The sequence below is a fragment of the Phaethon lepturus genome, unplaced genomic scaffold (assembly GCF_000687285.1).
Source record: "Phaethon lepturus isolate BGI_N335 unplaced genomic scaffold, ASM68728v1 scaffold45240, whole genome shotgun sequence".
In the NCBI taxonomy this organism is placed as follows: domain Eukaryota; kingdom Metazoa; phylum Chordata; class Aves; order Phaethontiformes; family Phaethontidae; genus Phaethon; species Phaethon lepturus.
Window position 1 is genome coordinate 6,244 of NW_010510620.1, and position 25,624 is coordinate 31,867.

The 25,624-nt window shown below is 40.8% G+C and overlaps 1 protein-coding gene across 1 annotated transcript; it reads left to right on the forward strand.

Moving 5' to 3' along the window:
• Positions 1-322: 322 nt before the first annotated feature.
• On the forward strand, positions 323-23,903 carry LOC104628855 (A disintegrin and metalloproteinase with thrombospondin motifs 17-like; the record flags this gene model as incomplete). Its single annotated transcript, XM_010297573.1, has 4 exons — positions 323-527; positions 4,459-4,611; positions 20,092-20,269; positions 23,447-23,903. Coding segments are annotated over 4 exons (688 nt in total), but the record flags the coding sequence as incomplete, so codon positions are not given.
• Positions 23,904-25,624: the final 1,721 nt, after the last annotated feature.

Below are 25,624 nucleotides of genomic sequence, written 5' to 3' on the forward strand. Positions count from 1 at the left end.
AGGATGATCTGCAGACAAGTCTGTCTTTATTTGGGGGGAAAATGTAGCCACATTGTAGAGACTGGGTGTTAAAGGGAAATAATGCAGAGTTTGTGTTTCTGTCTAGCATGGAGACGAGAGTGGATATTCACTTGTATACACTTTTCTGCTTTACACGCTTCAGCTCCCAAAGGTGATCAGGTGATCTCAGTGTAACGGTAATACGGCACCATTGAAAAACCCACAAATTTAGGAAGAATTTCCCATTTCTCACTGTTTTTAAGTGAAGCATAGTGTTTTATCCCACCAGTTTTCTAACATTCCTTGTCTGGCTCCTTCCCAGGTGGGTAACTGGCCATTGGAGTCCCTGCTCTGCTACTTGTGAGAAAGGTGTCCAGCACAGGGAAGTGACTTGTGTTTATCAGTTGCAAAATGGCACCTACGTTAACACAAGAGACCTCTACTGCCTTGGCAACAAACCAACAACAGTACAAAGCTGTGAAGGACGGGACTGCCTTTCTATCTGGGAAGCATCAGAGTGGTCAAAGGTAGGAACTTGGTTCAAGAAAGGAGCCATACTGCACACAGCTGGCCCTAATCCAGCTAAATACTTAAAATTAAGCACATTCTCATGGTCAGCATACTCAGTGCCTCACAATATTGGGTCACTGGGTAGGACTGTCATTTGTTGAGATGATCAGTTTGGAACTGAGGTTTGTATTCCATACTGGATGAGTCATTAAGGTGGATTTTAAATACCATGCTATAATAACTATATCTTTCCATGTGAAAACTCTGACCAGCAAGGAAAAACATTTGACTGACCTGAGGCCAGAAGCGTAGTAACCCACCAGGGGTTCTGGCTCCATTTAAATGCAGTATGAAACAAATACCAGATTTATCAAGCATCTGCATGTTGCAGAGAATGTACAATCTTTGGGCCTTGGCCAACCTTCTTTTGTGTAATTCCAGGAACATGGAAAAGCTGGTTATACTTTGTATAAAAGGTGCATCTCCACATAGTTGCAGAGAGTTAAGAAATTATTCTCAGATATTATAAATGCACTTCAGATATAAATGGTGTGTGGTGTAGACAGCCTGCGTTTTGTTTAGCAACAGAGTAAACTGGGAGTATGCCTGCAGTTCACAACCAGGACTCAGCTAATACAGAGCAACTTTGTCTGCACCTTGTGAGCAACAGTCCTAATAGGATGTCCATGGTAGTTTTGATATTGTATCTGCTAGGCTCATGTGAATGATGAGAAGATCCTTTCACTCTTGGTGCAGTGCTTACAGCTCTACCAGTCTTATTCCAGACTGGTTGTGTTATGGGACACAGTAACAGTCATCGCTGTGAGAGGGATCTTTCCTTGTTATTCATCTCTATTTTGAAACAGTGAACTGCTGTTTAAAATATTTTCAAAGAGCTTTTGCAAAATATTATTGTTAGAAATGTGCTTAAATGTCACAGATACTCAGGATACAAGGGATCTTGCAGTGAGGAACAGTGTCTCTTAACAAACACAATGTGATTCCATTGTTCACCTTTTGAACAGGAAACCTTTGTTTAGCAAATGAGATGACAGTTAAGTGAGAGTAGTGTTTCCTTTCAGTAGGACGCTGTATCCACTCACTAATGCATGAGATTCATTTTCTTTCTGAGTTCTTTCGTTGCAAATGATGTGGAGAAACGCACCAAAGTTTTAATAATTTGTCTGATAGGTCTTTTGTGTGTTATAGAAATAACCCTTTCAGGTGATGCCCTCTCTATTTCTTATAGCTGAACCAGCTGAACTGTTTACAGCTGAAACTATTCTTATGGCGCAGTTCCCACCTGCTTTACATGAGGTCTTTTGTTAACAATCCCAGATACTTCTCTCTCCTTTTATGAAGCAGAGTAAGTCAAGTTACGTAAGACTTTTTCCAGAGTAGAAATCTTCCATATTTGTGACCATATAAATAATTTACAAATGCATAATATTTTTAGATAATTTTTCCAATAACTGGTTTACTTTGATAAATTTATTTACCTTTTCTCGTGTCTGTAATTACCCACTTGGGATTTTAAATTCATTCTTGTTCTGGCACATTTCTCTGTGCTATTATGTAGCAGAGTTGACTCCAGGACTCATTTGATGCTCTGCCAGTTCGAACACTTCTCATACCTAGGACTTTCTTCAGTGGTAATCACTTTAATCCTTAACATTTTAATCTGATGTTGTGGAGTAAATATCACAGTAGTGGTATCATTTTAGAAATTCATTTTCTCATGTATGTTTTTGAACTTTTTGGTTATACAACAAAAAACAGTTGACCACACTGATGTCTGGTCCCCAATCAAAAATGTGTGTTTTCAAAGCAAATTCCAATACAGTCTTCATTGTGGAAAAAATTAAGTTCCCCTTTTATTGCCAAGCACTTGAGATTGTTTTGGCCAAAGTACTGCTCAACCCATTTTTAATGACAAAAATAGAGACTGTCAGAAAAAGGTGAATGTTTCTAACTGTTAGGAAACTAGAGTGGAAAAAAATATGGATTTCCTTCAAATAAAGGAGCTGTATCTTAACTGTGAAGTTTTGTTGCTCCTTTACAAAACCTTGTGGGATTTGACCAAGTAATTTATTAATAAAATAAGACCTGATGATCTCAGCTGGACACTCAGGGACTGTACACATTATTAGTAGACTGTTCTGTTGTGGAATCTCTGTAAAATATATATGTTAAGAAATTCTTTATGAAGACAGAGGACTTGAAGAAAGAAAAAAACTCATAAAGAGAGTGATTTATATGTGACCACCAAAGATCTGTTGGAAACCATTTGCAAATACTGTTTTGTCTAGGAAAGTATATGCAGTATTAATCTGTGAATGACTTAAAAGCTTGTGGGAAGAACAAACAGTTGGTGTTTTTCCCAGACTTGCTTGTAAAACCCACCTAGAGGTTTCTCCTACTGTGAAAAATACTCCCACTTCAGTTTGATTTACTTTGAGTAAATTGGACCATTTGAGAGATTTTATACATTGTGCTTTGTAGTTTGAGATGAACGAGTGCAACCCTGAGGACTGAGGAAAATGATATATAATTTGGGAAAGTCTATACAACTTGGGGCAAATTCATGGCTTTAAGGTACCATTTAGGGAGCTCCAGCCTGGGATCTCTGGCAAGTCTTGCACTCTGAGGAGTCCAGCAAAGCAGTTTCTGGAATTCTGCAAAGACTGGAAGAATTCATCCCCATATCTAGCAGAACTATACAATTGTGCTTGTTACAAAGATGTTACATCCGTAAGGAGGTCACGCCATGAGCAGCGCATAGTAAATTAAGTGGAAGGTTTCCCAGATTTTCAAGAAGTCACTTTGTAGTGCTCTGAAGTATTTAAAGGCAAGTCTGTTTGCTTGCCAGCTCATAAACGCTTGTCATTCATGTCCTTAACAAGGCCAGCAGGTCAGAACTGCCTGGATTGTATTTTTAAGACGGTTAGACAGGCATGCTGAGATTTGTCCATTTGATGTAATTTATATCAAGCTGACGCTTGTTTCCAGCATAGACCCCCTGGATGGAGAAGGTTCTTGGAATATGTTCAAAAGACCTCACAGAATATCTCATATCTTCACTATTTATTCAGTGTCAAATCAACTGTCTTTTCCATGCTGGTCCCCTGAAGGGGAGAACTCGACATGCTAAAGGAGGTTAGTTTTTATCTCAGTTGGTACATATATCATTTTCCACCCACCTGTCCCCAGTGGCTCTTCAAGAAAATTTCTCACTCTTAACCACTGCAGTGGCATGAAAATGAAGAGCAGAGAGACTAGCTTGCTGGCCATGTTTGGAAGCTGATCACAGCGCTGTGGCTCACTCAGTAATGGCACTCCTGAGCTATCCCCTTTGTACATTTGAAGCTCTTTGGAACTAATATAGTGATGAGGTTATGGCAAAACAAAGAGGGAAGGTCATGTGTGTATTTATTTCACATGAGAACACGTGTGAGAACTGTGACTTTACCATGGTGTGTACAAGCTGTATTGCAGAAGTGTGATTGTAAGAGTGGTCTCATGCCACTGTGATTTAAAAATGCATTCATCACCATCATGTTACTCTCACGATACATCAGGGGATGTAGCAGTTCTGTGGTGTAAATCTCAGTGTGCCCTTTTTCAGTATGAATGATAAAAACTAGATTTAGTGGTTTTTTTAATCTGTAACACTAATTCAAGCAAAATGCCAGCTGATATTTTTCAAAGAAGGTTTATTTTCGGAATTGCCATTTTTCATAATTAAAATGTTTTGCAAGCAGATATCATGGTTTTCAAATTCCTCTTTTATGTTTGAAAGGGTCTTAGATTATCAGGGGGAAATCTTATGGGTTATCCATTGTCTTCTGCATTCATAAAACCAGCTTTTCATTTTAGCTGTGTTACCAAGATAAAAGTTATAATTTCTAGGCATCATGTAACAGAAAACAAATACCTGTTGTTTTGCAGTGCTCAGCAGACTGTGGCAAGGGAATTCAGAAAAGAACGGTGACATGCACAAATTCTCAAGGAAAATGTGATGCAGCCACCAGGCCAAGAGATGAGGAAGAGTGTGAGGATCACACAGGCTGTTATGAATGGAAAACAGGCGATTGGTCTAAGGTAACAGTGAACACTACATGGTATTTTCTTTCAAACTGCAAAGATGTTCAGCGTGCCGTGCTTCATGTGCTCTCTGTGTTAATTTGCAGTTTAAATATTTGGAAAGGAAGGGTTTAACTGGTTTTTGATTGGAGTTTTCACTGGGATTTAAATTTTCCCTTTATGCCATTTATAACCCAAACATTGCAACACAATCTTATGGATATGACCCAGCAAGTTTTAGAGAAGTGTATTCCAAACAGGATAGAAATGAGTATTAATTGACAGCTTAAGCACCCAAAGACAAGACCTACACAAGATTCCCACTACAGGTGGACTCTTGATGTCAAAAAGCTACTTTATAAACAATGCTGAAACTGCTTTCCATATTTCAAAAAGCAAATTCTGAACAGTTCTGGCTAGCAGATTGAATTCTACACAGAACATTTCATTAGCAGTATCTTCCAGGAGTGCAGGGAACTAAGGAGGTGTTCCATGCCCAGCCTGGATAAGCTAAAAAGAAAACAGCAGAAGGCTGGCTTCCTTGAGTGTATATACATGCTAAAAATTTGCACTTCTAGTTAGGAACCTAGTCACTGAGAAAAAGGGAAATCTCACAAGGGGGCTGTGGTGAGAGGTTTGTCTCACTCAAAGCATCAATACAAGTGATGAATCTGAAGGCTTGGGAGAACTGTTATTAAACTGAATACTACTGGTGGAAGCCCGGGGAAGCCCTAGCAGACTCGCGCAGAAACAGAGGGTAACTAATTGAAAGCACTCACAGCTGAGTTCTGTTCCTCACTCACAGCTGAGTTCTGTTCCTCTGCCTCACACAGGTCCTGCATGGCAGAGTCTGACAGTACACTGTTCTATTACCACAGATGCAAGGCTAGAGCTATGCAGCTGAATTTCATGCTATTCTGAGACCTGCAGAGCATAGTCTAGTCCTAGACTTACTCCAACCACCTGAAATGAAAGTCATTAATATAAAGGCAGAGCCAAAACCATCAGTCCCTTCCTCAGGACTGGATTTTACCTTCACTTAGGCCTGTCTGAACTTAGTTTCTCCAGTGACATCAGTGGAATTAATTCCCGAATGCAGTGGATTAACCCAGAGAAGAGTCTGCCCTGTATTTGCATTCTGATCTTAAAGCAACAGGTAATTTTGCTTGGGAAGGAGACCTGGCAGTGTGAGAAACTCAGCCTTTGCTGGTGTCATTCATAAAGCATCCTTTACATTACTGACTTCATGTTTGCATAAAGAACTAAAATTTCCCAGGAATATTGTATTCCAGTTTGGTTTTATCTTATCTTTGTAACTGTACTGTTCTTTAAACAAAAAGTCTACTTTGTGTTCTGGAATGTACGGCATGTGCAGAAACCACTGGGATACAGTAGTTGCATTTTGCTTTCCAAAAACCCAAACTCCAGCGAGGAAAATCCAGTGAAATAGAGGCCCATGATGGGCAAGTTGGCATATCTGCAATTGCATTTTTTTTACATTGTTATTAGGAATTACAGATATTTATAGATATACTCTGTCACAGAGACGTGAATTTAATGGTGTCAGTGCTGGAGAATGCATTAAGAACCTGCCACATACAAAAGGTCTGTATGTATGCTGCGCCAGGAATTTGTATTGCAGAATGTTTAGAGTATTGAACATTATTTTATTCATAACCTGGCACACAGAGTCCATGCAAGCTGGCCAAAACAAACAGTTCTCCTGTGTTAACAGGTGAAATAACATTATTTATTTATTTGTGGAATTTTAAAACATTTTGGCATGCAGATTGACCCGGATTCTCTTTATAGGGAGGAATATGAAATAACTGTGTATTCACTGATTACATGGATTGAAAGTTCAGTATTGTATGAAAGGTTCCAATCCGATAAAGATGCTGGCTCACTGCTAGAAAGGCTGCAATCATACATTGGTCACAGTAAATAGAGGTGTTGATGGTTGTGTTGTCTGCATCTGAGCGGGACAGGATCAGTGCAAAATCACCTGTTATTTGCAGTTCTTAACTCAGGATCAGGATCCTCCCTGTGCAGAAGGGCACAAAAGCTTATGTATCTGCTGCATATGTGGCCTGCTTCTGTCTGCAGAGAGCTTGTGCCAACTCTCTGCTTCCCAGGAATTTCACCCTGTGTGAGTCCAGCAGGATGTTCTTGGACTTAGATTTGGTTTATAATGAGCATTTCAAATTCTAGACATATTGGTTAATTCTGACTGGACACTTAGATCACACAATTAGATTCTTATTCTCTGACTAGAGGGGTAAACAAAAGGCACCACTGGATTGCTAGGAAAGGGTATGGGTAGATACAATTCTTTGAAGAAAATGTATTGTCCCAGAAACCCAGATAGCTTAAATGTTTGGTGTGGAATTCAGTTCTTCACAAATCCTGAGGAAAGGATTTTCATCATGAGGATCCAGAAGCTTTAATGCAGGGCTCAAACTTAGGGGAAGAGCCTTTAGAGCTATCAGCAGCTCCTCTTTGGTCTTGTCCAGCTTTAAAGAGTTCCTGCTTTAAGGAGAAACACAAAGTCTGCGGCAGTTAGATTATAGTGAACTCTTTAAAATTCATACTCCCAGGGTAAAATTCCATTGTAAAACATTTGTTGCCAGTGCTGTAAAAATCACTGTGAGAGAGCTTTGTGCTGACTAAGATGGAAACTTTTTCCTATTAATACAAATTGATCTCAGAACAAGCAACAACTTTTTGCAATTAATGCATCGTGCATTTGTTACTTATTGTTAAGAATCATCAAGGAAGCAAGATTTAACTAACAGTAGTAATTACCACAGATTAAAATAAGGGGCTTTGATGCTTTATCTGCAAACAGCTTGCATGGTGACTTGGCCTCCAATCCTTCAGTTCCTAAACCAAGATCATTTGAAGATACCAGGAAATCATGTAATAAAGAGGCAAAACCTCATTTAAAAAGTTAAGTCCAGAAACAACTTGTAAATAGAAAAGGCTATTTGGGTGGTAATGGCGGACTGTTATTTTTATATTATTAGTAGTAGTATTTATAGAACACATGGACTCTGTGCATGAGAAGACACACCACTTCCCTAAGGAGCTCCCAGCCCTATATAAGTAACTCACCTCGCATCTGACAGCGATGGACATGGTTATCCTATGTAAAATCTTAGATCCTGTTGCATTCAGAAGGTGCAAGAGTGGGCAGCAGTAAAAGCTCCAAATCTATGCCAGACAAGCTGTGGTTTTATGTTCTCAGACCCTGGATCCACTTCTGTGTAGAAGAGGTGAGGGCTGGTGGCATGGCCATGCTGATCTTTAACCTGCGCCTACCAGCCAAAACCTGGCCTTGGTAACGGCTCTGCAGCAATGCCTGTCCATGCTCTGAAGAAGAGGAATTTTATTCCATTTTCTGTTACGTTTATTTGCAGGTGGTCCTTACTGCATATTATAGCTGTGGAAAGCACTTGGAGCTAATGGAGCAGAGTTAGCAAGCAGTCTTGGCTGTGATGTTTGTGTATTCCCAATGTATCGGCAGCGTATTTCAAGTGTTGCATGAGGAACTGATATATCTAGTTCTCTGTGCAAACACATAGGGCCAGGTCTGTAATGTTATTTTAAACGTCTTTGAAGCTACCTTTTTTAGCCCAGTGCTTGAGATTAACAGACCGTCTACCGTAATTCTAAACACAGAGTATTGTTCTGTTACTGGTAGCCATGTGTAACCTCTGTTACCACTGCTGTTAAACTTGCAACTTCTCTGCACTACTTTAATGTCTCTTTTAAACCCCTTATCTCAAAGGGATATGATTATTATTTTTAGTGTTTAACAGAAATGCAGAAATGATATTACAAGTTATATAACTAAACTGTTCCTGGCCCGAGAGTCTTCAAACCTAGTAGAAAGATAGATTGCACAGAGAGACACCCACAGAAGGTGTTAACCTGAAATATTTTTTTTTATTGTTGCCTGGATTCTTCAGCATTGCAATTCATTATATCATCCTTTTTTATATATGATGGAATATACAAACGGGAATCCAAGCCATCTCCCATTCAATCGTTTCTTCCAAAAGGAAGTTCCACATCCAGTTTGCATTCAGTTAAAGAAACAAACATCTCATACACTCTTTCTACTTTGAAATAGTTCCTCCTTGTTTGAAATCTGAGCTGTTAGAAGTTCTAGCACTGGAAACATTTCTACATTTTTGCTGTAGTTGTGCTAGTCGAAAGAACAAACGCAAGTTGCTCAGTTTCTCGACACTTGCCTCAGACTCCTAGGCTGCTCAAAATAGGCTTCTTTAGCAAGACAGTAGTTCATTCTTTTGTGATGAATCATGTTTTGCTGACAAACGTTATGTCAAGAATTACATTCTTGTGAAGAACACAAGCTAGTGAACAGAATGTGTCTTCATGTATGTGGCTGCCCGAGTCTGTGCCATGCGCCTGCTCTAGGCTGCGCGCAAAAGCGTCAGCCGCGGGACTCCGGCTGTGCGTTGAAGCCTGCCGTGACTCAGGCAGTTGAAAACGTGTGTCCCAAACGCTGTAGGGGTGCACTGCTGGCCTGCTGCAGGGCCATGGAGGCTTGGTGTATTGGCTGGCTATGGTGATGATGAAGATCAGTTGTGCTTGAAGGTGAACAGCACGGGGTACTGCTTCTTAGCTACCCGAGGCTATCCCTGTGTCCCAGCTCTCTCCCCTTCTGCTCTAGTAATAATGTAGCAGGGAAAGCACTCAGGTGCAAACGTACAGGCCAAGGCTGTATTTTTTGAGTTCCTTCTCTCCAGTTGGCTTTTGGACTCTTTTAGGGTATAACTGAAGAGGCAAGAGTATACACCAGGAGTAATTGTCCACAAGATTTTTATGGAGTTTTTTTTAATTTCCAGTTTTACTTAATTGTTTCACTATTTTATATGCCTCGACATACTCTATTTCTGTCCTGTGACTGAAGTATTGTATTTCGAGCCAATAGCACAGAATGGTTCAGGGTTCCCAGTTTCATTTTTTTCACTATTCCCCTTTTAACTGGTCTTATATCAAGGAAGGTAGAATTACAAGCAAGATATACTAGCTCCATCGTTCATTAGAGCTGACTTTCACAAGGGTGCATTTTCAGCTTTGTGGCTGAACTTTAAACATGCAATTTCTGTCCCTCAGGCAACAATTTAGCTCATTAACCTATTATATTACATAGCCCAATGAAAAGATTTTTAGAAGAAGAAAGATACATAGAAGCCTTGTAATATATTGGCTTTGCCATATTTTTTCTTTGCTGTTACAGTAGATGCTCTGTAAATACTAAGGCCTGTATTAATCTCAGATAACCCAATGTAAATCCAGGGTAACTGTCTTTCATTCTTCCCTACAACCCATTGGCCACAAGCCAAGGATCTCACTCAGCACACTGGGTCAGATATCAGTCTCTCTTACGTTAGTGTAAATCCAGATTAATTCAGCCACTTAAGTTAATGCAGGCTTATGCCAATGCCGTGCAGATCAGAACCTGACCTGCCAGACTGTGCAAGATCTTTGGGTCTTGTGTTCGAACCATCACAGATTCATGCTCTCAGGTGAAAACAGGAGAAATCTTTTTCTACTACTTTATATCTCATATAACCACCTGGTACAACTTTCACTGGATTCAGAAAGATTGTACAGTCCAGAAACTGGAAAGCACGAGTAAGGATCAGCTTGGCAAAGTGTGATGTTAAACAATATTCTTGTTGCCAAATAGTGTCAGTAGTGATAAAGCACATCTGAAAAATTACCTATAGCCACCTGCCTTCCCTGGACATCAATAGTTGCCAATTTCTTTACAGTATTTTGCTCAGCCTATGAAATGCTGGCTATGGGTTCTCATCCCAGGAGAATATTAACAATAGGGAGGAAAAAAATCTAATTTCCTATAAGAAAAATACTGGTTTTGTGCCAGACATTGAGGTGTTTCATACTGAGGATCAACAGTCATTCATCACAATGGGTGGTAACGAGGATTTTGTAATTGCAAATTAATTGTTTTGGCAGGATTAGAGTAGACTCTATTCTCTAAGAGATAAAACTCCTAACCTTGCAGTACACCAAAAAACATGTTGGGGTTGTTTTTTGGGGTTTTTTTTCAGTTTTGTTTTTTTTTGTTTGTTTGTTTTTTTAAATACTCTACAATGTTCCAGTGCCAGGAAGGCATGTTTTCCAAGTTCCAAATGTTTGGGAACATCAACAAAATCCTCTACACGCCTCACATTTAATGATTAATTCACATTACATGATAAGAAGAGAAAATCAAGGACAGCTGTGGTTTGAGAGGTATATTCAAAGCTGTTGTAAATATAGAAGCAAACTGTCCTTTGTTCTAACATTCATTACAAATTCATGGCTTGACCCGCCATCTGTTTACGATAAACTATGGACAACTTGTTAATTCTTCGTAAAGGTCATAACGAAGTTCATCTTCTTCTACCTTGGAGAAAATAACTTTTCTTGTTGAATTGAGAGAAAACTCCCCAGAAGGGATGGTCGCTTAAAACTGCAGTTGCACATCACAGCTGACAGACCCTTTCCGGCTGCTTACTCACTTTGGCTCAGCAAACAACTTCGTGATTTATGGCTGCTTATGTGCATTCAGCACTATAGCTAGAAACTGATTGTTGGAAGATTGTCTACAGGCCTCACTGATGCAAATCAGTTGTTCTCCAGAAGGTGATAGAGCTGGATTTGACAGGAGAAGACCCAACAAGCTTTAGTGTTCAAACCCTCTGCTTCTCTCGTCCTAGGCATGGCCAGGAGCCAGAGCATCAGAGTGTCCTAAACCTAACTACTGACCCTATGGACTGCTCTAAGTTGTACTGTTAGTTGTGGTTCCCCATGGTTTGCTCCTCTGGCATGTGATCACTGAGGTGCAAACCACAGCCTTTCTTGCCAACAGCTAATCTCAAAATACCTCTCACACCAGAGGATGAGAACAAATGGACCAAAACTGGTTATATCAGCCAGGTATAGTCCTCAATTTGGGAAATTTGTTGCCAGTATCTTAGTAAAAATTTCATGCAACCCTTTAGAAAGTAAGATGGAAAGCCATGGCTCTGCATTCTGAAGTAGAATGGTATACTTTTGAGTTGTGATGGGCTAAAACCATCACCTTTAGTCTAACCTCCATTGACGAAATGCATGGAATAAAACAGATTTCTGTGTGAGAGAAAGCTAGTGTTTGTTTTACAAAGCAGAAATCACTCCTCTCTTCTGCTGCAGTGAACTCAATTTTGTTTATAATACTATAGGCCAAATCACTGACCGACCAAAATCAATGGCCAACTCCCAATGACTTCAGTGAGTTAAGGATCTCAGCATAAAACAAAGAATTCTGGCACATGGCTTGCAGTTTACCTATGACAGAGCTCCAAGACTATTGGTTATTTTTTTGTCATCTTCACTGTCAGTGCAGGGCATGCTGGAGTTTTCTCTGTTCCTTTTCTGATCTTATTCCACAAACTTAGGTACAAGAGAAATGAACCATCCAGAATAAGGGCTCTGACAAAAAGACTTGGATCACTGAAGTAAAAACCTCAGAAGGGGAGACACCTCCATGTTCCTGCTGCCATTTCACAAATCTGTCACTTTGGGCTGCTTAAAGCCCAGCCCAAGGCCCTTCTACTGCCTTGTACCACCAAGTAGAACTGATTGCTTTGTTGTGGGCAAACTTAGAAATAGAGTTTTCATACCTCCAGTGGAAATATGCATTTTAGGAAAGAAAAGAAAGTTCATATGAGTTCAGCTCCTATCAACTACAGACTTCTGTACGGTCATGGGTCCATCACTTAATTGAATTCACATGACTGAATCCTAGCCATCTGACAGGTAGGTGCCTTGTTTGAGACAGATAGTTGTTAAGCTCCATTTACATTCATTGTAAGACAGGCGGCTCCAAGTAGTAGTTTTATCTCCTTTCTTTAGTAAAGGCTGAATTGCCCTTTGAAGTGGCGACCTCTCTCTGCTGACTGCAAAGAGAACCTAAACAGGCCTAATTCAGTAAGATGAATCCAATTCCTTTTGCTCTTTCATTCTTTGTCCCCACATCTGTGAAATGTCTTCAGTTACGGTCAGAGTTGTAAATGTTGTATAACGGCACTAAAACAAGGTTGAGCCGCTATCTAGACTTGTGCTGCCAGCCCCAGTCGATGCAGCTGTAGTTGGAAACCTAGGCATGGAAAGTGAAGAGATGCTGACTACAATGCTGGCTGGCCATGTCATTCCCCTGGGGAATGTAAGCTACAGAAACCAAGTCCTGCTCATGCCTTTAAGGCAATGACTCCTCCTTGTTTGCACAACAATTTTCACAGCTCATCTCTGCTGGAGTTTCTGGGAACATCCCTAGTACAAATTATTTTGATGGTTCCTTAGTAAGGGAGAATGTACTGCAAAAAGACCATATTCATCAGTGTTTTGTTTGAAGTGGAGTACATTCTGTAACAGTGTTACTGCCTCATGTTCCAATACAGCCTCCAGTGATTCTATTAATTGGAGAATAACTTTTTCTTTTTGGTATTTTTTAATTTAAAAGCCTAGTTCATTAAGTGTGGGGTTTTTTTTTTGATGGAGAAATAAAACCTCCCACCAAGATCAGTGGATTGGAAATGGAATTCCATCATGACTATTTTACTCTCTTTTTTAAATGTGAAAAAGAAGAAAGCATGAAAGACAAGCCTGTTCAAATATTGGCATTCATTTTCTCTGAGTTAATCTGAGATGTTACAGTGTCTAGGATCATGTTTTACAAAATATGAAGAGTAGCTAATTCACCATTTAACGTTTCTACTACTCATCTGAAGAGGTTTTTGCCCCTTGAATCCTTACAACATGCAGTATGTATCACTAGCAGAGACTGCTCTAATTTTGCAGTCTTTCCAATAGCCTTTTGAGATTTATAATGACTACTGAGGTGTTAAGGTGACAATTTTCCAGAACAATTAGTATCAGCCTGCTGGTGATCCCTTGTTTGACTGTGCAAAGAGATGAAATGCAGTGTTAGTTCATCATCATACATTTCAAAGTTGAGTAGCTCCCTGTCTAGAGAATGCTGAGGCAGAACTGAGATGACAGAGATGAGCAGTCTCTTGCTGAAGTTCAGTAATCCCAATGGAGTCCTGAGTTTAATTACTTTTAAAAATAAATTTCATTTAGGTAGCATTGATCATTAACTGACTAATAACTAAAATACGTGTTCTGTGGAGCTTCAGTTCCCAAGATATTCTTTCAGACTAACATCTGCGACAGGAGTCAGTATCACTTCCTTCCAGTTTTTTGAGTGGAATAAGCTATGGAATATTTCCACATTGTACCTGCCACAGGTCAAAATATTGCACACGTCCTATAGGTGGCATAGGGTGCTAGAATATGGCACCCTACAGGCAATACTTTATCGTTTCACATCTCTGCTTGATCCTGTTCTTGAAATCCAGTTTGAAAACTTGTGAGAAGTAAATTCTGCCTGATTGGTATAATGAATTAAATGACATTTTCTTATTAGCACCCACCTGGGCTGCATTGCAAAAGTACTTAGGGGCACTGTCACCACCCAGAATGTCATGCATTCAGCTCTTAATCTCTGAACTCTCTATACACAATGGAACTTTTCAGAACAGCAAAGTCAAGCTTAATTATGCAGTGAGATGTGCTGGCTATACTGGTCAGGTCTTGTTCCTTAGGGTCATGCAGCTAGAAAGCACAGCTGTAGGCAGTTCGCAAAGATTGCTTCTCTTTTTTCCTTCTAAGACACCGTCACATCAGCCATGAGCGTTTTCTGCTATAATTTATTATTTCTTCCCATACTGAGTCAGAAGGGTATGCATTTTTTTCTTGGCTAAATTAAACAAATCAGTCATTTCACAAAAGTTTCCAAATGAAAGGTTGTTGTAAGCAAGACCAGATATGTTCTTTTCACAGATCTAGGGTTCAGAAAGAAGAAAAAAGAAAAAAAAAAAGTAAAGAACAAGGAAGCTTGAAAAACAGCTTACAGTTTGCTTTGGGCTACTTAGATCTTATCAGTGAAAAGACAAAAATTTCTTTCTTTAGCATGATGCCATGGTGAAAGTTGACCCGGTGTTTATGAAAGCATATTGCATGCTGCTTTTCAGCTAGAACTATAGGGTTTAGATTAGTGATACTCATAAAAAGCCTGATGTTAAGCTGTATGGAGCACTGACTTTCAGAGCACACACATACGTACTATTAAGGTCTCAGGAAAGCAGCTATTACAGGACATTTGTCGTTCATCTCAGATGCCATGTTAGAATGGCAGAACTTGTCTTGCTTTCTTTCTGACTTTCATAGAGACAGAAACTAAGACCCCCAGGGGGAAAAACACTCTACTCTATCCTAACGCCTTGAAATACTTGAACTCTGAAGTCAGTAAAACATGACTCTGTCTCTGAATATTGGAGCTTTAGCCATAGTGTTATCCTTGGCTTCAGCAACTTTCAGCAAATTGGGGACAAACCAGTATCTTTAAACATCAGATGACTGCAGGCTGATGAATAAAGAAAAAAAACATCTTGCCTTCAGCTTAGTTATGACAGTCATATTGAACTATATCTCCTTCCAACAGATCAGCCTTCTAAATGTTGGAGTACATTCAGGATTGGCTGAAGGGATGCTATGACCTTCTGCTGGAAAAAGCAAGTCTCTTACAAAAGAGACTAACATCTCTTAGAGGTTAGGAAAATGACATTTTTAAAGATGATGCATGGTCTGAATGCATCCCTGCCTAGCCAGCAGCCCTCAGCTAAGGCATAAGCAGTGCTTCATTACCCCATTCAGTCCTGAACAAGATGGATTTACCACCTGTAGTGGTAAATCTGTACCTTTTCCTGTCCCCATTAAGCCTCAACACAGGGATTCTTTGGACTCTCTCTCTTATGCATTCCTGCAGCTGCCCAACGGCAGCGCTGCCCTGGCTTCATTTATTTTCATTCCTTTTCTCTTTCTCTGGCTATCTTTTGTAGATCAGGAGTTGATGAAGTCCCTGACAGATCTCAGCACTTACTGTAAATTCACTCTGTTTTAATACCTAATATTTTCCCGAGGCGCTTGCTTTCAAAGCAATTAGACATCTGTCAGCACCTTTGGTAGATTTCAAGCTTCATATCAGTATCCTAAGGTGGAAATAGCATTCCAGTTGAAAAATCATAGCTTGGTCTTAAGGTTGGAGTTTTTCGGTGAGTAAATCTTCTTTAAGCTGATGAATGCAGCTGCTGCCTTGACAATTTGTGTGTTTATTTCCTTCTGGATGTCCCCACTGGCTTGCATGTTACTGCCAAATGAATTTTGGAGGCATTTTTATATTTCTTTTGCCTTCTCAAGCAGTGTTTGAACTGGGAGTTACAAGGGCTCTCATTAGGTTCACTTTTTGTAACTGTTCATTAACCCCCTCTTTTTTACAGTGCTGAACAATCCTTTGGTCTTTGCATGTGGGTGGATTTCCAATTTACAATGGCTATATTGTCAGTTTAGTGCATTATGGTTAAACTACATGAATTTTGCGTATGCATTTTTCTCATAGTGATATCACTGGCAATGCCTGGTGCAAGGAAAAACCACTTCTTTGTTTGACACCAGTGTCTCTATTCAACCACTTGTCTGAGTCCCAAGCTTCCCAGAGTAAGCAAGTTGCTTGTGGGTTTTCTCTCAATCCTTGCATAGCAGCTCAGGTGCCAGACAGAGGTCCACGCAGCTCCGAACCACGTTCCAAAACTGGTCCTCCACATTCACAGATCTCTTTACTCCATCATGGCATCAAAACATACGTGTTTCTTGAGAGTTACACCAATGCTTGTAAAGGCTTTTCCAATTTTCAGAGTACGTTTGTTAATAGCAGTGTAAGATCTCTGTATTTGCCCAAATGTCCAGTATTCATCAACGGCATTTTACATATGATCAGCGCAGCTTCACTGTGCAGCACTGGAGCCTCCCAGCGTTCCGCGCAGTGGAACTGTACCAGCTCTACAGAATCTGGATCAGGTGCTGGGCTGTAACGGTACTTTTGCCCCTGCATCCCAGGCCACGCTCTGCCATAAGAGATGCACTCTCTGGCAGCTGTTGGCTGCCTGGAAGTTCCTCGGCTTGCAAGAAGGCCACAGCACCTTTCCTTACTCAAACTCCTCATAACCTGTGTTCAAGCCTGAGGGTCCTGTTTCAGAGGGCACAGAGTGAATCTAGTCCTGAAAATTGTTCTGTGGATATGCTTACTTGTTCCATAAATATTTGGGAACAGAGAGACTGTAGCAATGCATTTAGCTGTCCAGAGTAGGAGGGAAGGTATTTATGGGAATTTGCTGTTCAGTTGGAGTTTGATTTTTACACCTCTTTTAATGATGTCCTCTCTTCATAGTGCAACATGAGTAACAATTCCCCCTTTGTATGTATTTTGTATCTTTTCCTATTTCCTATCGAAATTCCTAGGAAAGAGACTATCCAAGTACAGAGTTGAAAATTTCATCTTAAAATAAGCCAGATGTCCAACCTTCCTTTAGCTGCCAAGCCCAAAAGAGTTCAAGAAAGATGTTAAAATCTGTCTTCCTGGCTGTGAAAAACTAATTGCATAGCATAGGTGATGATCCCAGTCTCCCAGGAGAAGGAATAAAACTGCTTCGGGCAAAAACTCTGCTGTTATTTGTCTAAGGATTAGAGTTGGCAGTGTCTGTGGAAAAAGTTTCTTTGCTTGCCCTCCTTGCTGGTTAACAAATGCAGAGGCAGGAACACAGACAAAGTTAGGTGAGTGTTTGTATATTGGTATCTGAAAACCTTATTCACTTTATGAGAATTTTTTTTTTCCCCTCTGTTAAGAGAATTTATAAGCACAGGGCTTCTAAAAGCCAGAGGCAGAGGTTTCAGACTCACTATATTACAATCACATGAAGGAACCCCATGGCCTGAATGGGTTATTTTATGCCTATGTGATAACATCTATCTGTAAAATGGATGTACAATTCACTCCCCTTGCAAAGAGTTTTGTGAGGATTCAGCACTCTAAAGACTAAAAGTGCCATTGAAATCCTGAGGCTTAGAGGTTGCATGTGACTAGTGAAGTGGAAGGGCCTAATAGTTGCATTTATCAGGATAAAAATTGTTAACTTTAAACCCAAATGCAATGGCCATGCCTGACTGGCTTCCAGACTGGTAGAAGTCACTGAGGACACACAGTGCTGGGGAAGAGCAGAGGGACACCCAAGACTAACGGAATGCCTACATCTCACTGCAGAAACTCAGACTATGAAGGGGGTTTAAATAAGGGACTTTTACTTACTTTAACAATTGCTTTTTGGAATAGCTCACTGTAGGCCATACAAGGGAAGGGCTCATTCAGCATAGTTCTAAATACCATAACCATTGTTGAGGTATTAATAGACAGTGACAAAGTTTTGATGTAGAGACAACATCTGAAAATCTAAGTGCAAAAAATCTGTCATCAACTAGTGTGTTGACCCTAAATTGAAATAAGAAGGACAGAAAGCAAAAAAACTAATTATTTATTTAAGAAAAAAGAAGTTCCAAAATACATGTAAAATTTTAATATTGCACAACTGCTACCTTCAGAGTACATTAATCAGGTCTGGAGAGGGCTGCATAGCTGGAAACACAGAGGTAAACTGCACACCAGGATCGCTTAGTGGCGAAGTCCGGAAGGAATCTGAGCCAGAGATTGTTCTGAATGGAGAAGTTCAGTCCTAGAGAAAGGCACTGGGAGAAAGAATAGGAATAAAGAGCAGGTGGAATATAGGGGGAAAATTAGGAGAAAAGCAAATGCAAATTTGGTGAGTATACCAAATACAAGAAACCTGTTTGATAAATCATCATTAATGTGAGTGACTAAAGAAGAAAATTAGATAAAGTGTCTTTGTTATTTTTGACAACAGGGTTCACTGATTGTACAACTTCTCCTACCCAGAAATAGAGTTCACACTGTGCAAATGTATTTCTGCACTGGGTTGTCTGAAGCAGCTCTTTTACATGGTCCTGTTAATCCGAGGCCATTTTTTATCAGGCCTTTCAGTGATTCACACAGGAAGGAAAAGGTCCCTGTGCTCCAGCCCAGAAGAAATCTATACTTCTTGTATCAGATGATCTTTGAGAAGCAGCAGGTTTTTTTTGTGATACATCCAGAACAAAATGACCACAGCTTTGCTGTGCTCTCCTAGAGATGGGAGAGGTGAAGGCTATGTGCATCCATGAGTTCTTTCGCCCTTGAGTCCTAGTCTTATAAGCATCCGCACTGCATACACATCCTTCATACTTGAACTTCAGTCCAGTCTCAGCGGTGCTCATCTTTTGAGCCTCTTCAGTGTTTGGCATGCCATTTTTAAGAAGTACCACTCTGAGACAATAGTGTTTTTCAGGGAGAGAGCTCCGCTGCCCTGATTTTGTTCAGAAACAGCTGAGGACAGAAAACATGATCTTTTTTTACATCATCTTAATTATATCTCCTGAGTTTTCCTCCACCTCCTCCTCTCCCCACACACAGCTTGTGTGTGGCTTTAGCAGAAATAGGAATCTTACCAAAGTCCTGCAACCCATTGTTTCTTTATTTTAAATACAAGGTTCTTTTATTAACTCCAGCTGGTGCACCTCAGTGTGCTCACTGTGTTTGCTTTATTAAAATTGAACAGCGTGCAAGTAGGACATTGTAAATCACAAGCGACTGGGCCAGGGGAAGAGGGAGGGAGAGGTAGGGACTCCAACTGTATGACAACAAAGAGAGCATATAAACAGGCTGGGCCTCCTGGCTAATAGAAGCCAAAACTCATGGAGTGCAATTTGCAATTGCTCCCAGGAGGACAGACAAGTGCCAGACGGTTAGCAAGGATAGATGAGAGTGAATACTTGAATACCTCAATGTGTTCTCCTGTATCCTGGAACAGAGCTTCTCTAGAGGTCTGGGCATACAGTAGGAGCTGCCTGCCTCTGCTGTAATCCTTGGGTTTATCTTATATCAGTGCCTGGCAGTGGTCATCTTGTCTGTGGTGGAAGCCTTGTTAGACCATCCAAGTCTTGAAGAGAGCATTTAAACCAAGGCAACCAGTACCACTGGGTCCCTCGTGGAGAGGGAGGCGGAAGCTGCTAGTCCATAATTGAGGTATACGTTTTCCAGCTTTGCCTCTTTGTGGCTGATGGAGGGAATTGCATCTCTGCCTGCTTGAACCCTGTGGGCATCCACAGGGACAGTCAGTGTAGGTTTACTGAGGGCAAGTCCAGATAGAAAGACAACAGCTTCCTTCCCTGTGCCTGGACAGTTCCTCTGCTCACGGCACTCCCTGAAGCTGCAAAATCATCATGGACAAATGCAACAGCCATATGAAGGGTCCCTGGCTGTCATGATGCCCCTGTTGCTGACTCCTCAGCACCATAGTGAGCTTCCAGTCTGCTGCACACTTCGGCTGTAGCAGTAAATTTTGTGGTGTATGTGTGTATGTGATTTTGAAGCTGCTCTGCTTGGACTGTGTCTCAGTGCCTTCTCTCCTCCAGTGCTCCTCAACCTGTGGGAAGGGCCTTCAGTCACGCGTGGTCCAGTGTATGCACAAAGTCACCGGGCGCCACGGCAATGAGTGCCCGGTCCTGTCCAAGCCAGCAGCCTACAGGCAGTGCCACCAAGAGGTCTGCAATGAGAAGATAAACGTCAACACAATTACCTCGCCCAGACTTGGTGAGTGAGGGGTGTTGGGGGAGGATGCCACCTGCGAAGGATCAGACAAAGCCCAGGGTTCCAGTGTGCCCAGTCTGATAAAAGTGGGGCTTCAGAGGATTGCCCAAGGCCAGAAATTAGGAGAGGGCCCCCCAGTCAGACTTTAGACTAAAGGTCTAGTGTGGATAAGGTCCTCTTTTATCCATCAATCCCTGCCTCAGACTTTGCCCAAGCTGGAGTGCTCAGCAGTGGATAGACCTGGGAGACCAACAGGAGCACACAAATGGTGAGTGGGTGATTGATTGATTGATCAATCGATCACAGAGGTGAGGGAGCTGACAGGCATATCTTTCTCTGTCACAAACACCTTCACACCCTGCTTTCACTGTGGTGCATATAAAGTATCATGATTTATTCATCCATGCCCCAAGAAAAGTACATGACCTTGACAAATAGAGCATCACTGTTTTTTCTTTCCTTTTCACTGGCTGCCACAAGAATGTGGTTTGATGAATTAATTCGCCCAGGGAGGCGAGAGAGCATCCAGCCTCTTTCTGTGAACCCTTTGATTTTCTGTCACTGTTCTTCTCCTTCACCCTCCCTGCATCCCCTGTGTACCTGGCTGAGATGAGAATATGGTGATAAGCCATCTATTGACCAAAACACCCTAACACTGTATTGAATAAATGGCTCCAGTTAAGAATGCTTCTGTTAATACAAAATTGTGGGAATCCATGACTTTCCACATCATATTTCCTCAGTTTATAAGGGGATAAAAATATGTTTTTCCAAACTTCAGCCTTGTATGTTCAGCCACAGCTCCAAGAACCAAGCTAGTTTCTTTACATTTCACACTTCATCACCAGTAAGATGAAGCTAAACTAAGCCATCAGCTACACTGACACAGCCTCATCGGTGCCTCCCATTACTTTTCAGTACAAGAGACTGGGTTGTAAACAATGCTGCTAAGAGCTTAGCAGAAAGCACAGCCTCCACCCTCTCAACAGAGCCAGTCTTGTAGGCTATGAAGCCTCTAATACACATGAAAAGGCAGATCCTAAGTAATAGAGAACCATTTTCTAATAGCACTGTTCAATATTAAATAACACTTAAACTAGGACTGGACTTGAAGCTTCTGAACTGAAGTTTGTTTCCCAAAAGCTTAACAGATGTTTAAAAAAATATGGGAAATTTTATTCTTGCAAATACAGTCATACAGAGGAGCTAAAACTCTTGTTTAAGAACATATGAGAGTACTTCCCAGATATTTTAGCACTAAGAGCATAGTGAAAGGAAAACATTTCATTTGAGAAGTAAGCCCTTGATACACTGATGAGACAAGAAATCCATCCTAATTCACATTTTAGGACAAAGCAATAAAAAGCTCACGTGTTTAGAAGACTGAGGAGGCTCAAGTCCCTGCTGAAAGTAATCTGCAAGTAATTTGGGATGCTTTTGTTTCTAAACTGGGCTTGGAATCACCAGGGCCAGAAACAATGATATTTGATATTAGCAGAAAGATATATCATTGAGTGTGTTGCTCTTCCTGCTTATAAACAAATTCTCATTGGGTTATCCTTAAACAAAATTTTCTGGTTTCTGCAATGGAAACATCACCAAAAAAAATCACACAGAAAAAAAATCCAGTAGTCTACAAAACCCATTCTGCCTTGTCCCCACTCCAGAATGTCCCATTTTTCGTCCCAGGTAACATTTTCAGAAGTATGTAAGTGTGGGGTTCATCTCCCCTGACTCTTACATCTGTGTCCAGTGTCCCTCAGTGAAGACACATTCAGAGGGGGTTTGTTCTGTCCCTCAGGCGCCTCGCCCATGTTGCTTCCTCCACATGCTTCCTGTCTTACTTCACAACCTATGAGGAACCTTGGACCTCTCAAATATTAGAGTCCTAGCCATGTTTGTGGCTCAGTGTCTTTCTATTCTATAAAGTTTCTCATCTCAGGTCTATCTCAGTTGTTATTCAACTGCACCACATTTTTGGAACACTGTGCCTGGTTGGAACCTTAGCTAGTGGGCAGTGCTGCAGGTCTAACCCCCTCAAAAACCCCACTGCTGGCAGACTCAGAAATAGCTCTACTTTCCCCCTTTTAGGATGGTCACTTCAACTCAATTTTTTTTCCTTACAATCATTTTTTTTTCAAATTGGCTTCACGTTCCTTTTTTTTCTGGAACAGTGCAACTTCATTTCATCAGATGCTATCAAACTTTTGCTTCTTGTCCAACTGAGTGAAGCTTCAGTGATAAGCATTCCTACCAGTTTTGCTGCCATCGTTTTCTGGTGCTTGGTACACAGCTAAATACAGGATAAGAGCTTTGCCTGGTTTCATCTAGCAGAGATGAGGAACATGGGACTCAAGATGCTGCTGGGTCAGCACCTTTTGATATTCTTTAATTAGACCATTTTTTCCCAATCTCAGAGGCCACAATATTGAATTAAAATATTTTCCTATTGTCACAGCGTTTGTAAGAATGCTACATACAATTTATAAATGACATACTATAAAAAGCACTCACTATGTGTGTCCATTTTTATCATTTGCAGTTTTTCTACCATTACTTTTTTATAAAAGCACATGTGACCCTTTAATGATACTGTCAGCAGATTCAGCAACAGGGTCTTCATGCCACTTTCTCCCCTGCACAAAACTTTGTCAGTCTGAGAGAGTTTCTGCCATCCAGCTCCCCCCTCCCAATAGCTAATTGTTGTCCTACTGTTTTTGCTACACGAAGAAGTATTATTTTCAATAACCCATCAAACTGGGTTTCATTTTGTTCCTCTGTAAAAACATTTTCCACTGAGAGGATGATGGCCACTCCTGGAAGCGTGCCTTAGCGAAGCACTCTTCCTGGGAGCACAAAGCTTCCCATTGGCTGCTGTGACATCTTCATGTGCTTAAATCTAGGCCAATGCTTTAGACATTTTATTCATCTAGAGCTATTTGTTACTGAGACAAAATAGGTACAACATGAGGAGGCTTGCTCTCCCCAGTCATGTCCAGCTACACCCTTGCAGCAAGCACTTCCAAGAGCCTGATGCTTCGGTAGAAAGAACATCATCTGATCTCCAGTGCTGACAGCAAGATTGGCCCTTTCTTCCCTCATATGCAGTGATTTTGACCACACCTGCCATGCTGTTCTGTGGCTAATCTGCTAGTTTCTCCTTTCTTTTCTTGTCCAAAGCTGCTCTCACGTACAAGTGCACAGGCGACCAGTGGACAGTGTACTGCAGGGTGATCCGGGAGAAGAATCTGTGCCAAGACATGCGGTGGTATCAGCGCTGTTGCCAGACTTGCAGAGACTTTTATGCAAACAAGATGCAGCAGAAGAGTTAATGAACCTGTGCTACTTCTTAGGGTATTACAGCTATTTGTATGTAAATCACGGACTAGTAGGTCTGAGTACTGGAACTTCATGAGTTGCTACAATGTGGTGGATTCCAAAGCATACCTAAGACTTGAAACTAATTCTACAGACTGGATACCAAAGTAATCCACTCATCCACCTTAAAAAAAAAAACAAACAGAAAGAGTCATCTCAAGGAGCCAATCATTTTATCGTATTGTGACATCCTTACGTTTTTCATTAATGCTTTTTACTTTAATATATTAAATCACCAGCCACTGGATGGCTTGCTACCATTAAAGAAAAGGACAAGAGTTGCAAAGTGATTACATTGACTAAGGTTATGGGTACCTCCATGGAGGAAGGCCTCTGGCAAAATAATTCAGCAAAGGTACAGACATTACTTAATCTTTTAATCTTGGCTTTCATCTGACGTTTTAAATTCTCAGCAGTTATCCCACTGTGGACTAGGCTTGGAGGGACACACATAAATGAAAGGCTTAATTTAAAGAGAGGATTTGCTGTAAAAGCTTGTGAAAACTGATAGCAGAGGATGGTCATCTCTGAAATTCCTGCAGAAAATTCAGTACAATTATATCCAACATTCCAAGGCACATTTTTTAAAGCAACTAATAGGGACTGCTCTTTCTAAAAAAAAAAAAAAAAAAAAATCCTCTCTCTCTTTACTCCAGAATAATATAGTTTCTTTTATGAAAGCTAATATTTCTCTGAGCTTAATGAAATGGAAGCTTATTAACATCAGTAGATAATTATTTTTAAGGAAGAACCATTTAAATGACATGGGAGAAGCCAGAAATCATTTCATCCAGTAAAGCTCACTGAGGGATTGCTTGGCCTAATCTCTCTCCAGATTTTAGAAGTCAATAAGATAATGAGACTGAATGTTTTTTTTTAAGAGGACCATGAAACTGGATAGGGTTGGTACAGAAACAGGATTTGGAACAACCTTTGTGTGAAGGATGGAGTGGAGAGCAGAAGAGGTGTTTCCTATCCTTCGGCTCTTGTATACATCTGAGGTTATGCAGCCTTTTAAGTCAAAAGTAGTCAGGGATAAAAGACATTCAAAGTGTAATCTTGAGCTTGTTGAAGCCGTAAGGCTAAGACTTCTGTTGCCTTCAGTAAGGGTTAAGATTTTACTCACTGTAAAATGCTTCCTGTCTTACTTCTGTGGTGCTGTCAGGTTTGGGGCTGTCAGCTTGGTGCTATCAGAGCACTTCACATGTGCTGCATATAGGATACTCTCTTCCATGTCTCTGCACTTTAAACCAAACCTCTCTCTGAGATGTGAGACTTGAAACAGGAGCTCTGCCCAGGGCAGTGTTTGTCCCCTCCGTTAGTCCTACAAATGTCTCTCTACCATATCTTGCTCCAACACGTATCATTTCCCTTGCCAGGGTCCAAGGTCAGTTGTGCAGTGGTTAAGTTACAGCCCACTCTTCGTGACACAGAGCCGTTTGGATGAATTGCAGCTTTGTACTCGCTCTAGAACTGCGTGTTACTGCGTTACTCTTTGGAGATGAGAGCAGAACTAAGCCCAGCTACTACCCCCAGCCCCTGGGCCAGTCTGGGTTGCAGCTCACACCTGTCCTCAAGTTGTCTTTGTTGCTGTTGTCTCTTTTTTCCAATGCAAGGAGGGATAAATACTCTTAGTACCTAACATATATTTAAAGCAACTTTTTCTTCCTTATTACAATCCTTTCAATATCCAAGACCTCACTGGAATAACTCATTAGCATGTTATTAAGGGCTAAGTTTTTCAAGCACAGGGAGCTAATGTTCATCTATAGACTAATACTGTGTGGGCTTCACGTTCGCATCTGTGCTTAGTGCAAATGAGCGTGTGTGCACACAAGGGCTGGCCTGTATGCACAAAGGCACATTTGCACACAATTTTTTCTGAAGTGCCTGTCTCAAACAGATCTGCTTTCCAATGCCCCAGATGATTTTCTCTATCAGGGAAATGATTCCGACTTTTTATTATACTGGATGTTCTTT